This window comes from Amphiura filiformis, chromosome 6 (genome assembly GCF_039555335.1).
Source record: "Amphiura filiformis chromosome 6, Afil_fr2py, whole genome shotgun sequence".
Taxonomy (NCBI): domain Eukaryota; kingdom Metazoa; phylum Echinodermata; class Ophiuroidea; order Amphilepidida; family Amphiuridae; genus Amphiura; species Amphiura filiformis.
This window is the reverse complement of record NC_092633.1, coordinates 38,045,931-38,060,917: the sequence shown is the minus strand read 5'-3', so window position 1 is coordinate 38,060,917 and position 14,987 is coordinate 38,045,931. Positions and strand designations below refer to the sequence as shown.

The 14,987-nt window shown below is 35.4% G+C and overlaps 1 protein-coding gene across 1 annotated transcript in view; it reads right to left on the bottom strand.

Moving 5' to 3' along the window:
* Positions 1 to 603: 603 nt before the first annotated feature.
* Positions 604 to 14,987, bottom strand: part of LOC140154513 (dedicator of cytokinesis protein 9-like) — a 163,169-nt gene continuing 148,785 nt past the window's right edge. Inside the window, 1 exon segment of the mRNA XM_072177083.1 lies at positions 604 to 2,173. Within this exon segment, the coding sequence (XP_072033184.1) occupies positions 2,096 to 2,173 (78 nt within the window). The 3' untranslated portion in view covers positions 604 to 2,095.

The following is a 14,987-nucleotide window of genomic DNA, read 5'->3' as shown; positions in this document are numbered from 1 at the left end:
ACAATCTCTAATTTAGAAGTACCAGAGGGCCACAGGGTGGGGCATGATGGCTGGGGTGCTGAGTATGCTTATAACTTCAACTGTTGCATCATCTTGTATAATTGAATACTCGTTTCACATAATGAGCCTCTCAAGACCTACCACTTTTGGTGCAAATATTGCATATTCTATTACCTCCACGACCCATTATTCAAAATCGCGCACTGTGATTTGTTGAAACGCGTCACGTGAGAGCCCATTATTCTGCAATAATGGGTCGAAAACCGTAACACATTCTACGCACAGCATTACGCTTGGTTACGCGTGCAATATTTCCGCGATCTTGCGCGCTGTCACTTACGTCTGACGCTGGCTCCACCTTGAAGTAAACAACTTAACATGTTTGTGCCCAACAATGATCTTTTCTCTTTAAATCGCACTATTTTCTGGTAATAGAATAGAAATAAAGGGTGAAACATTATCCTTTACATCAAATAATGTGTCCTCGGCAGTAAAACGTTTAAATAATGGGTTCGCTGCGCCTCACCCATTATTTACGCTTTTACTGCCTCGACATTTATTTGGGTGTAAAGGATAAAGCATTACCCTTTATTTCTTAAATAGCATCAGTGACATTTCTGTGCCACTTCTTGACCCCTCCAGCCCCAATAGCCCCTTCCCTGGCTCCACCAGTGCCACTTTATGGTCACTTTATGGCCACTTCACCCCATCAGAAAAATACAATCATGATGCACATCATGTAATACTGCAAAAACTTTGTACCCATCATTGAATTCTTGGCATTCACCACGAGGCCAGCTTTATTTCAATCAAGTCTGTTGAATGCAAATAACTATCCACATAGTAGTTTAGTTGAAATTGAAGGCTTACAACCTTTCATGTCCTCTTGCAGCTGACTATGTAAGTCACCGAGAATATTACACACCTTTGAAACACATTACAGTAATTAAATTGGAATTTCAATGAGTTTGATTGCCTGTTTTGTTATTGAGGATGTACTAGAATGGCTCAATGGGCTATTCCATTTGATATCCACACTACCCCTGTGGAAGATTTTGAATATATCTTCTACAGAGGGAGTATGAATTTCAAATGGAATGAACACATTAGTAGCTCCATTTGAAACTTGCCCTCCCTCAGTGGAAGATTCATCTTGAATCTTTCTCAGAGGGTGTATGAAATTCAAATGGGGAGCTGCCTAATTTGTTTATTCCATTTGAAATTCATACTCCCTCTGTGGAAGATATATCCAAAATATGCCACAGGGGTAATGAGGATATTAAAAAGAATAGCCCAATAAGAGGTCAGCTAGGCCATAGTCATCAAATAATGCTGATGTTTACAAGGGCAGAATTGTGATCAATTACAACCAGTAGCATACTGACAATGGACTATTACAGTTGAAAATCCATACACCCTTTATGCAAGACAATACTGTAATCTTCCACACAGGGAATGTGAATTTCAAATAGGGTGACTCCATTTTAAATCTACACTCCCTGTGTAGGTGATTAAGGTCCTGTATTCAACAGGGGTAGGGATTTCAACTTGAATAGCCAAATGAACTAAACAACATTCGGCAGGAAAAAAACATTTATGTGCTTTTGGCCCCTGAACATGTTTAAGACAAAACTGCCAACAGGTTACATAGGAGGTTTTGCTTTAAACATGTTCAGGGATCAGTGACACAAGTGAGATTTTTCTTGCGGAACAACAAATGTTTCCCCTTGATCTTGAAAGGACATGTTTGTCACCACATGTCCACACTTTTATTTTACAGTTTCATATTATTTTTCAGTTTTAAAAATGTTTTAAAATGGTTATCGTATAGCTTATCACACCTGCCAGGATGAACCCAAGTATAAAGATTTCATATTAAAATATCACAATCTTCTATTAAGACAAATTTAAGAACTAAGTTGGCATTCTTTCACTGGCAAGGCATAACCTTGCACAGCATATGAACATGGTACTATGAGTTATAAGCCAACGGACAATTTGAATGTACAAAGTGCTACGAATTTGAATGTACACAAAGCTGCCTCATGGTGTGGTCATCATCGGTGATGATATTTGAATCAGTCATGAGAACTTCTTATGGTGTACCGCTGATTGCATTGAAAATATGACCAGATGCTCTTCTTGTGATCTGCCAAGTCTCTTCTTCACTGATCTATTGAAAATAAAAACACAAAGACAAAATTGTTAATGATAATAATGAAACATAAAACAGTTGATTTTTGTCTTGTTTCCTTACTTTGTAAAGTGGATTGCATTACAGAGTCAGTATAGCCTACTCATTACTGCTTCACACCAAATGGGCTATTCCATTTAAAATCCACACTACCCCTGTGGAAGATTTTGGAAATATCTTCCGCAGAGGGAGTATGAGTTTCAAATAGAATAGACAATTGGGTAACTTCCATTTGAAATACTCACTCCAGTTGTGAAAGATATAGGTAAAGCCATAATACAGAGGGTGTATGGATTTCAAAATGATTGTTTCTGACCAATTACATTTGATAAACATACTCCCCCTGTGGAAGATATTTCTTATTTTTTCCACAGGGGTAGTGTGGATTTTAAATGGAATAGTCCAATGATTCCTTCTTCCAAATTATGTGAAATATATAGAATTGCAGATTCATACGTAGTGGTAATAAAATTAAAGTAATTAAATTAAACTTCAAAACTACTTGTTTATTTGGCTTACCAGGAGCACTTTCTAGTAACTTCCTTGTTGACAGCCGATGTTGTTAGCTCTGTTATTTTTTTGGAAATGTCTACAGACAAGGGGCAGGAAACTTCTGACTTCAGTGATGTCACCCTAGCCATTTCAAGAAAACATCAGAGCTAACAACATCGACTGACGACGAGAAGTCCTCAAAGCTCCCGATAAGCTAAATAAACAAGTACTATTGAAATTTAACTTAATTACTTTCATATATGAAGTATATGATGTTATTTTCCCCCTTTTTCCCGAAACCACATATGAGAATAAGTTCATGAAGTCAAAGACACATGACGATAGCTTGACCACTCATGCAGGAACCAGCTACACCAATATATTTGTTGCATTTTTAGGACAACCAAGCAATTTGTAATCCATGTCTTGAATTAAGACTTAATGTCTTAATCCCTGATATAGCGCCACAGTTAAGCAACCAGGATAGTAAGTAAGTTTTCTTTCATTTCAGTGGCGTACCGTGGCCGCCCCAACCCCGGGGGGCTGAAGAAGAAACAATTTTGCCGCCCCTTCCTTAACAGCCCGAAAAGCTTGACCCAATTTTTTTCACGGTCGTTTGAAAAGTGAAGAGCAAAAAAAAAAAAAAAAAAAAGGATTTTAGGCCATAGCGCCCTAAAAGCAACCTGTTTTCACAATTTTTATGCTTTTTCAATTTTTGCGCCTTTTTATTTGCTAATTCGTTTTGCCGCCCAAATCGTTTTTGCCGCCCTGTTTTTGCCGCCCTTCTTCTCCCGCCGCCCTTCGTTTTTACCGCCCCTACTTTGACCCGGGGCTGGCGCTAAAGCCCCCCCCAAATACGCGCATGCATTTTGCCATAATTATTTCAACTAAAGCGGCCCATACATGTTTAATTTTATTGGGCATTCTGAAACACTTGAGAATGTTCTTGCAATTTGATTGGTTCTTACCCCATGTTACCCGTGTGATATGACACGATATCACACACCTTAGCGTGTGCGTGTCGACGCGATACTCGTCGCCGCTTATTTGAACCAATCGTAGGTGCATAGCAACAACGGGACTGATCGATTCTAAGCCCTAGGTAATTTCTTTTAAAATGTAGGATTTAACTTGATTAAAAATTTGGTATACTTATGATGATTAATAATAATATATTTATTTGAATTGAAGTGTTTAAGAATGAGAATAAAGGTATTGTTTTTAGCCGCTGTCGTGCATCTATCCTCTCATATAACACACGACATCATTATTTTTGGCTTAAAACAACTCGGCTTCGCCTCGTTGTTTTACTTAAAATAATGATGTCGCCCGTGTTATATGAGACGATAGATGCACTCCAGCGGCTAAAAACAATACCTTTATTCTCTAAATATCAAAGACCCTAGATACCAAAACAGTGCACAGTGCATTGTGCACTGTACACATGATCATTAATAGTGCATAGATTTTGTATTTCTAAGGGTCTTTGATATTGCTAATAAAATTGAACATGTATGGGCTGCTTTTAAATGCCCAGAAAACCTTCCTGACAGTTGTTACTAATATTATTTCATATAATTTCTGGCAAAGAATAATCAATTCAAAATTTTACCAAAATTGTATGTTATGGCTTTAATATGGAGCTAATTTTGTATCAGCCATAATTTCCAGGATTTCTTCCCACACAGTGCTATCATGTTAAGTTACAGTAATGTCAGGCAGGTCATCACACTTATCAAATTTCTTATTTTTCATTTTCCTTGTAATCAAATACAAGTGCATCATAGAGTGCAGGGTCTATTGAACTTGGATGCACTCAAGATGAGTTATGATGTCTTTATGAGATCAAATTGTCAGCAATTTTCAATTTATGCAAACCTTGTAGAACTACGCAAAAGGGTTACACTAGCTCTAACGCATCACTTTCGTACTTTTGAAGTTAAGTTTTTGCAGTACAATGCAGATGCGCTCTTCAGCCATGTGCAATTGAGTCTTAACTCAGCATCTACGAGCTGTATGTGACAACAAATAACTAACTAGTTGCTGTAGATGCTGAGTGGGGACTCAATTGCACATTGTTTAGTAATGTATGTTGTATTGGGCTATTCCAGATATTATCCACACCCCCACCAAAGATGACACTGGGATTTCCCACTCCTTTTCTTCTCAATATTGCATGGGAATTCCCATCATGAAAGGTGCATATTGCATGGGAATTCCATGATGAAAGTGTCTCTTTGGTGGGAATTCCCATCATTAAAAACACCTTCTTGCATGGAAATTCCCATCACAAAAATGCCTCTCTGAGTAGGAATTCCCATCATTAAAATGCAGTACCTCACACCCCAAAGATGAAACCAGCATTTTACTTTTTTTTCAACTGATTTTTGTTGGCGTCTTCGCAGGGAATCTTGGTGCCGAATTTAGCTACCCTTTTTGAGTAACAGCTGTACGATTAAGGTAGGGCTACCCTTTTTTGACATTTTTTCTTTAACCGAGATAATCGCGTATCACGCCGGGCAGTGAAAGGCCCTTTTCATTGCTTTTCTGTACGCGGATGTGCCTCTCCCGGGAAATTGGGACAACATATTAATTACGAACAAAATCCTACAAATATTGGAAACCTTAAACTTAAATATTTGAATGTAAATGGTACAAAACTGCCGAACCATAGTCCTAGTAAGACATAAAACTGTGACCTCAAATCATCAATTATAGGTGTTGGTGTTGTTTCTAAAATACATATAGTTTATATATGTTTTGAATTTATTTTGTTTTCTGGTGGTTTTTTAAAAGTTTTCAAAATATAATAATTATATAATAATATATAATATTTATTGTTAAAAAAAAGTAGAGTATCCAGGTTTGGTTGGCATAAGCATGTTATAATATTTGTGGTTAAAAATGCAAAGTTTGTAATTATGAAAGGTCTAAGTTAAATTAAAAGTAAAAAGGGGTAAACTACTGGGAGCATTGACCACAAAAAATTGGGTGTATCTAAAGAATGAACTTCAAATTCAGGCAGGCATGCAGATAACCAGTAAAGAGAATTGTGTTGCCACTTATTACACCCAAGGTGTATTGTTACACCAGAGAGTATTTTAAGCAAGGTAATTCGCCGTAGAAATAGTGATGTAACATGAATAATTGCCATAGAGGGTAGGTGAATACAATTCTTGAATGTATTGCCCCGCACTAGACGTACGCTGTAACTCTGCATCGCAGAGAATATTGTATCCAAGAATAGATCATGTATCAGGATTAACCATTGCAATAGGTTTAAACAATTTTTGAATATATCGCACTAATATGTTCACACGGTACCTCAGCATTGAACCATAGATGTAAAAGAACAGGGATAAAGACCTGGATCGTAATTTTATAGAATATTCATATCATGCTGATCACTCACACCTGTAAGGTTAGTATCTTTGAAAAGAGTGGTGTTGTATTTAATGTATGATTGCAGACATAGGTGGTGAGACACAGGTGATGAGTGCAACCTGCTAGTAGCTACTCATAGTGCTGGGCAAAACATTCAAAAATTGTATTCATCTATTGCTATGGTAATTAATCCTGTTACATCACTACTTCTGAGGTGCATTAGAGCACACATTTGCTGGATATTTTAAAAAGGAGTTTTTAGTTTTACTTTTGAATTTTCAGCTGTGATGTGTGCATTCTAATTATGTGATGCGATCAAGCAAAATTAGTCGGAAATCATATTGATTTTGAGATATAGCCAAACAAGGAAAAGATATCCTTTTCTTTTCTCTTGTTTTTTAAACTCAATTGCTCATATCTTTGGAACTGGTTGTTTAATTTCAATGAGGTTTCTGCAAAATCCAGCTTTGTAAATGTTCTTTAAATCTTTACTATCCTATAAGAAAAAAAGAAACTGAATAGAAATGAGTTTGAAGGGTCTTTTGGTGACAGAAATGCTGTTGGGAAATTCGGCCTATTCCTCCCTCCTCTACTCGCCCTCCTCTACTCTCCTCATCTCACCTCTCCTCTCCTCTCTTCTCCTCCTCTCCTCTCCAATCTCCTCCCTCCACCCATCCTCTCCTCTCACCTCACACTCTCTCCTCTCAGCCTAGTTATTGACAAAAAAATAACAGGAGCGTTTTAAGACGCATTTTGGGCGAAAATAATTCCCTGTGTCATCTGGGTACATAATCATAATGACCGATTTTTGCATAATTGCCCAGCCGTTGTTACGCACAAGATTCAAACATAATATCATGATGATAGAACTCTGATTAACCGAAGGTGCAAACAGTCGTATCATGCTTGTGTCTCTGATTAAAATGTAAATTATAATTGATTTTCCCAAATCGCTTTCCCAGCAAACACAAAAAATGTTTTAAAATAATGTTATAATGGCATTTTGGTTTCGGTATTTTAAAAACATTTTATATGAAAAAGAAAACCACTACAACAACATGCATTTTAAAAGTGTTGTCAAAATGTAATTGAAAATTTGGCAACACGTTTGCAAAATATTCTGCCAACACTTAATAAAATTATGTTAGAATGTTTCACATTAAGTTGTCAAAAATGTTTTCTGAATGTGGTTAAAACATTTTATACCCTTTATATTATGACCGGAAAAACGTTTTGTGTCTGTAAAACGTTTTGTGTTTACTGGTAGCAATGGTGTTTAAAAGGGCATTTCGTGATCCACAGCCTCATCCCCCCACTTTTCTCAAAAAAAGTTGAGATTTTTATATCACTGGAAACCTCTGGCTACATAATATTTATGTACAAAATATTTTGCAGATTAACTTTCGTTAAGCAAAGATATCGTGAAATTTGAATTTCGTTCTGGTGCACCAGAACGAAATTACAACGCATTATCTATGGAGCAGTGTAATACACATAATCATGCATAACTCGCGAACGCAAAATCTGAATCAACTGAAATTTTGGGAATAGGTTTTTTCGTGGATATGTACTGAAAAATGTCAAACTAAATAGAGGATGCTAGGATCACGAAATACTCCTTTAATAAAGTGATATTTTAATACTGTCTTTTGTTGACAGTTTTTGCCCCTTAAGGGGGTACTACACCCATTGATTTTTTTTTTTGCATTTTGTGAAGAAATTACAAAAAAAATTGGACAAAGTGGTATGCAAAATGAAGGGGCAAATCTTCTCGTTTTATTGGTGGCACCGGTATCAATGTAGCTTACATGCTTTTAAAGATAGAAGCCAAAAGGAGGTACATCACTGATGATTTGAATTCACTTCATTTTGGAAAGCTTACTATCAACGGATTTCGTTAAAATTTTGGATATGTGTTGCTAACACATTAGGGAAATAAAGTTGATATGTAAAATGGGAATAAGTGGTTCCTGATTTCTTTTATGACTTCATGAACTTGGTGCTCCATATATTTTATATTTATTTGTGAAATCCATCTCAACTAGGCATTCTAAATTGTATTCACCATTTACATCCCAAGGTATATTAGTATATCCACCTTGCACTTCTCGATATATATCCAGTTAAAGACAGAATATCAAAATTATGCCTCATTATGATATCACAGACTCTCACATGTGTATTCAAAATTGATGCTTAAATTTGACCTGAACCAATTGACCTATAACCTGACATACGGTGACCTAATAGCCTTTTCTTCTCCTAACAACACAGATAGTATTAAATTGACTAATGACTATGCATCCATTGTATAAGTGTTTATTTAATTTATTCAGTGTTATATTTTGCATGCACCACCACTAGATTTTCTATAGAGAGTATAACAAAGGATTTAATGTATTCTATTCATGTAACCTACTTGAACATGTTGAATAGAATAAATTATAGTTTGTTATGAAACACAGATCTGAGTTACTAGGATACAGTAAACAAAAAAATATATAGGGCTAAAATGACTTACTAAAATGGTTTAAAATCACTTTGTATGTAGATATATTTTATAAGTTCAGGACATGAGGTGATAAACATATTTATGTACTTAATAAATTTGCAAGAAAAAAAAGAAGAGGGGTACTGATGAAAATCAGGGTATTATTCCCCCTTAAAGCTGAGTATGTGTGGGGACAGGGATGCTTTTGGACATAGAGAGAGCAAAACATGATTTGGGGTATATGGAATTATATGGAATACTGAGAATTTCCTCAATCAACAAACTCGAGCAACAATATACCGAGTGTTTCATTTATGTCCCCCCCCACGCCCGGCCCTCACGCCATGCGTTTACTTTTGTTTCACAGGTTTACTTGGTATTGGAGCAGAAAAAAGCTTAAAGGTTGTCACATGTGTTGTTATCCGCAATAACATAAATAATTAAAACAAGCATAGCAGATTTTAATGATGAAATTATGCAAATTAATATGCTATCTGCTAATCAATCAGTTTGGAGTTCTATTAATTTACCCCTGCAGATCCACTTGGGGTGAATGGAGCAAAGTTGACTGACTTCAAATAATATACAGTTAGCCAAAAATTAAGGTACCAGTTGTGTTCACCCTGTATATCCTAAATAAAGAAAAAGGTGTCAAATCATGGTAATTATTTTACCATGATTATAAAAAAAAACCATAAAAAAAAAAATATTGTTGTTATTCTTTTATTTGTCACAAAATATTATGTTGTCTTTTAAATGTAAATATGATTAACGTGTAAATATGATGAATATATTACTTTTTTGAAGGGGCACACATTTGAAAAAAAGACCATAATACTTAGGACTAAATTTACAATTGATATAAAAGGTTTTTTTTTTTTGATTTTTCACAATTTTTTTCCATTGTTTAAAATTATGTCAGTCATTCATTACAGTTTTAAACAATTTTTTTTTTACTGCAAAACATCTTTCTTTAAAAACTTTTTAAAATTATTTTAAAGTGAATCCTCCTGGTCCTCTACACTTTACGTATAAAAACTTTAAAATAAACCTTTGCATGTAAAATACAATGCTCATGCGGCTTTTGAAAAAAGAGATGACTAAAGTACAAATATCAAAATGCAGTGGTACCACGTTCAGTTGATGGACTTTTTCGAAATTAAATAAAATTACACAAATAATGCATTTTACCCCCCAAATTTTACATCAAGATATAAACATGCAATATTTTTTCCTGAATGTTTTAACATTTAAAAATGTATGTCACTTGTAATCTCCAAAGCCAATATGAAGTTAAGTCTGTCCTTGGTTTGATTTCAAATTTATAGCCATTCCATGTATATTAACAGTTTTTAGTAAACATTTTTGCAAAATCATACAAAATCCATTTTTCGACCCAATTTGAAGAACCTGATGAAAAACACCGTCAAATTTGATTGTTTCCAGCGATCATTTTTTTAAAAAGCTGCAGATTGTTGTGTAGCCATTATGCAGGGGTGTCTATTCTTCCAGAAAATCTAAATTATTCCCTCACCCTACCACGGTGTGTCACATCCTTCCCCAGATGCTTCCCCAACTGAATCCCACAAAATGGACCCGAAGGAACATTTTTGATATGCTAATTGCTATCTACATATACTTTTCCTCATTTTTCTTGTTAGGCAGTGTTCTAAATCGGTAAGTAAAATAAACCCCTGGTATTTTACCAAGTAATTTTCAGTAAAATACTGTAATTTACCGTAAAATTTGGTAAAATAAAAGACACCAAAGGAAAAGATATTGTTGAGTACAAGTCTTAAAACATGATGCATGGTTAGAAAAGTGAAAGGTTTCCTTCAGAACTTCTGTTTTACTTGGAATGCATATTAATTTATTAAACTAAATAAGATTGATCGCTTTAGTACTAGTTCTCAAAAACATGATGCATGGTTAAAAAATCAAAAGGTTTCCTTCAGACAATGCTGTTTTACTTGGAATACATATTATACTAAATGAGATTTATTGCTACTAGTATTTGGAATATCTTAATGTATCTTTTGTTTTGATCAAAATTAATAGTTTGCAATGCAATATGTGAGGCCAGATGGTTCAAAAAGGTCTTAAGAAGAGAAAGGTCTCATGATGCATGGTTAGAAAATCAAAAGGTTTCCTTCAGGAAAAGGTCTTTACGTAGTACTTTTATTCATCAAGTTTTTACAACAAAAGGGTTTAACAAATCAGATAGCAATGTTTGCACAGTATTTTTTGTAGGCCTGAGAGCACATCAGACATATCGAATTGTATTCTGAATACGAGGAATGTCCTTCTGATATCAAATAATTTTGATTTTTCAAATTAGCGATATAATACAAATTTTATGGCAAATTATTAGCTGGGATGAAAAGCCGTCCATCAATTGAAAATTGTGACCTTTCATATTGAAGATATACATTTTTTCCCCAAAAGACCTACTTTTTTTGGTGTTTTGGGGAAAAAATCTTTATATTCAATACAATAAAATTATTTGTTATCAGAAGGACATTCCTTGTATTCAAAATGCAATTCGATATGTCTGATGTGCTCTCAGGTCCCACAACAAATATGTAAAAACATCGCTATGATACATCATCGCTAGTATGACCACTAGTGCACCATTGCCCAGACAGGGTAGTATTACTGACCAACTCTTCCCTGTTTTGTTTTGGGCTAAAGCATTCCCTGGTTTCCCTCAAACTATTTTTTTGGGGGGATGGGAATGTAGGTAAAAGGCAAGGGACTGCTACATGTTTGCTAATGCTATGTATCCATTATAATTCTTCCCCCAAATGAGTCTTGACACTTGATGAATTCACCTACCCTGTAGACCAGTCACTGCCATCCAGTGACCATCTATTTCATGCTTCAGTTAGGCCTATATACTTTTGGCCCAAATTAGTTCTCTTTTAAAAAAAAATCTTCCTTGAATCCTGTTGATTTCTGTTTTCTTTTCCTCTCTTTTTTTTCTTTTTTAAAACACAAAATTCTTCCCCAAAGGGGTAAAATTATTCCCTCCCCTTTGGGGACGAATAACGGAAGAATAGACGCCCCTGTGTGTAGCATGAATTTGTTTCTTGCATTTTAGATCGATCCATCCATATGAAGGAAATCTCCGGCAATCACAACATTATTCCTTATATGTTAGAAAAATAATTATCAAGCACGAATCACATGATTTTATTTAAAACAAACTCATAGTGACCATAAAAACAAATAAAAACATCCGTTTCTCAACATGCGATATTCAAAATTCCCGGGCGCCGAGTGCAATGACGTCCCAGTAATACAATCAAGGCTGACGACAATTGAACACAAATAACCATTACGTCATTGCACTTAGACAATTTCGGCGTGGGAATTTTGAATATCGCGTGTTGAGAGCCGACTGTTTTTATTCGTTCTTATGGTCAATATGAGTTTGTTTTAAATGAAACCATGTGATTCGTGCTTGATAATTATTTTTCTAACATATAAGGCATAATGTTATAATTGCTGGAGTCCCCCTTTAATGCAATGGGCACAATTTGTTTCCAAATGTTGACTGGCAAAATAGCAATATCTATGATGAATTTGTGTTGAAACATTAAATGCCAAGATGAACTACAAGGATTTCAGCTTAGAAATGTGCATGTAAACTACATCCTTTGCTTATTTTGAATTTATTTTATTTGTTTATCATTCCTGATCTATTATTCTTAATTTATTTAGATATATTTACTTATAATATTTCAGTGGCGTAACTAGGGTTGGTAGCGCCCGGGGCAAGAAAATTGGCACCCCTACCCCCCATCCGAGAATATCTTAGACGTGGGCAGAGCGCGCAAAATTTTGGACAAATAAGGCCTACCACTAATTAATTTTGGTTACTAGAAGTTGAATATCGGTCTTTAAATGTTCTTTCAATTGATTGTGTGCTGAAATGTGTGCGAAGCGCGCGAAAAATTTGACTTTCATCGCTTGCAGTAGCTTGCAGTGGCGCAGAATCGACGCTGAATTGAGGTTATCCACGTAACTCATGTCGGAACCACGTTTGCTGCCTACGAATGGCGCAGGGTTCATCAGTACAACGACTGTGACTATCCCTAACAGCTTCCCATTGCACCTGGGTGGGATAACCTCTATTGGTCAATTTGGCGCCCCCCTAAGGGTGGCGCCCGGGCACATTGCCCCCCGCTATACGCCACTGTAATATTTATTTATAATATTTATTTGTTTGTTTATGTGTGTGCGAGGATATAGGGTATATGTGTCATGACTTATGTTAAAATATACTTATCCAAACAACTCTATTAATGGTTTGTTGCCTGAACCAAAACTAGATTTTGTTTACAAAATAAGTATTTAAAAATACTTTGTTTTGTGTAACATTGAGGGTTAATTTTGATTGATATTGCAATTTTCAATATTCTAATACTATAAAGCTACACATAATTTATTGTTATTAATTTCATTTTGATTGTTGCAGACAATTACTACGTATATCAAAAGAATATTTTGAAACAAAAAGTTTATGAATGGGTTACAGGTTACAGAAAACTATTTTTTGTTAAATTAATATATCCAAAAATTCCAAAGGCCATAATGACAATTTGAAATTCTTACCTATGAGGTCAAGTTCTACTTTTTGTTACTTTTTCCAATAAAAAGGTCCAAAAGTGGGAGTGGTGATATAAAAAGACATTCAAAAGGGCCAAAAAGGGCAATTTGTAGAGGGTTTTGGGTCCAAAAATCTGCCCAAGTATAGTTTTATTTAAAAAAGGTCCACTTATTGGATGAACTGCACCTAAAACCCAATTTGAATATGCCTGCAAATAAGTTTATAGGCCACCGTAGGCCTAAACTCTGATATATACCAAGATTACCCAAAACATCTAAACATGCGAACGACACTTTGCAGGAAGTCGGCAACAACAACAACAATACTATAATTAACATTAACAATTTTCATTAAAATCATGCTCAATTACTCATACTTTAATGTGGTAATTTGCTAAACATTAATTTCAGAATGTTAAATATAATGTACACAACTGGTTTTTTTAATGACTTTCCTTGACTCTCAGGATTAGGGATATATTCATAGCTCTTTGTCATACATTGTTCTTTGTAAATTTGTTATTATGATACACATGTTACTTTTGTACTTCATCAGATAATTATTTAATTGATAAAATATGAGTAATTGTTATGACACTTGTATTTGTTCAAGTTTATTTTAAATTTCCTATTTAGTAAATATATGTCTACTGTGTCACAGTAGTACAGCAGGTTATGCCTAGTAGCAGTGGCGTATCGTGGCCGCCCCAACCGGGGGGCTGAAGAAGAAACAATTTTGCCGCCCATTCCTTAACAGCCCGAAAAGGTTGACCCAAATTTTTTCACGGTCGTTTGAAAAAGTGAAGAGCAAAAAAAAAAAAAAAAAAAAGGATTTTAGGCGCTAAGCGTCCCAAAAGCAACCTTTTTCGCATGAGTAGAGCTAAAGATGGTTTCAAACTTACCACTCCATATACACTAAGGTCAAATAGGGCGAGCTAGGGGCAGAGGTTAATGGCATTGGCAGAATTCTTGCACAGCTGGTATTAAAGGTGCACTGGTATATTTAGAGTATCAATAATTATTAAACACATTCTATTGTTTTGAAAACCCCATAAATAGCAGTGAATCAGGTGATAAAAATATATGCCTTCTCTGTGTTCAATGTATTAAAATTATTTACATGAAAAAAAGAGACTAGAATAATCTAAAAATGCAACAATGTGGCAAAATCAATCACATTCACTTTCTAATAAACAGCCATGAAGATCTGTGTAAAGGTTTTGTTGTTCATCTATTAGTTAGTTTAAATTCTGTAGAACTCAATTTATACTAGCACTAATGATATAGGCCTATGTGGTATAAAATACAACAGCTTACAATACAATTTTTAACAAAACAGTGTTAAATCCTGCTTGTTTTTAAGGGGTGGTGCAATAATTATACCCCCGAGGTGGTGAATTATAGCGGGAGGCAAAGATTTTTTGCCAGGCCAAAGGGGAAGGGCAAGCATTTTGGCAGGTCGAAAAGGGGGGGGTCAAGGCTTGACGGTCAAGCAATTTTGGCAGGTCGAAAGGGGGGGGGCAAGCAATTTTTGGCACAGATATTTTGGGCACCATTTCTATATTACGCCCTAAAAAGATGTAGGAAAACATTAGGAACACGTTCAAATATGCAAAATTTCCTGCTCGCATTATATGATAAGACAAAGGTTTTAAATTTGGGTTCCTAAAATCTAAAAAAAATAGTGTGTATTGGGGTGGGGGCAACGATTTTTAGCACGTCAAAAGGGGGGGCAAAGGTTTTTGGCACGTCAAAGGGGGGGCAAAGATTTTTTGACCCGCCAAAGGGGGGGGCAAGCGACTTTTGGCAGACCAC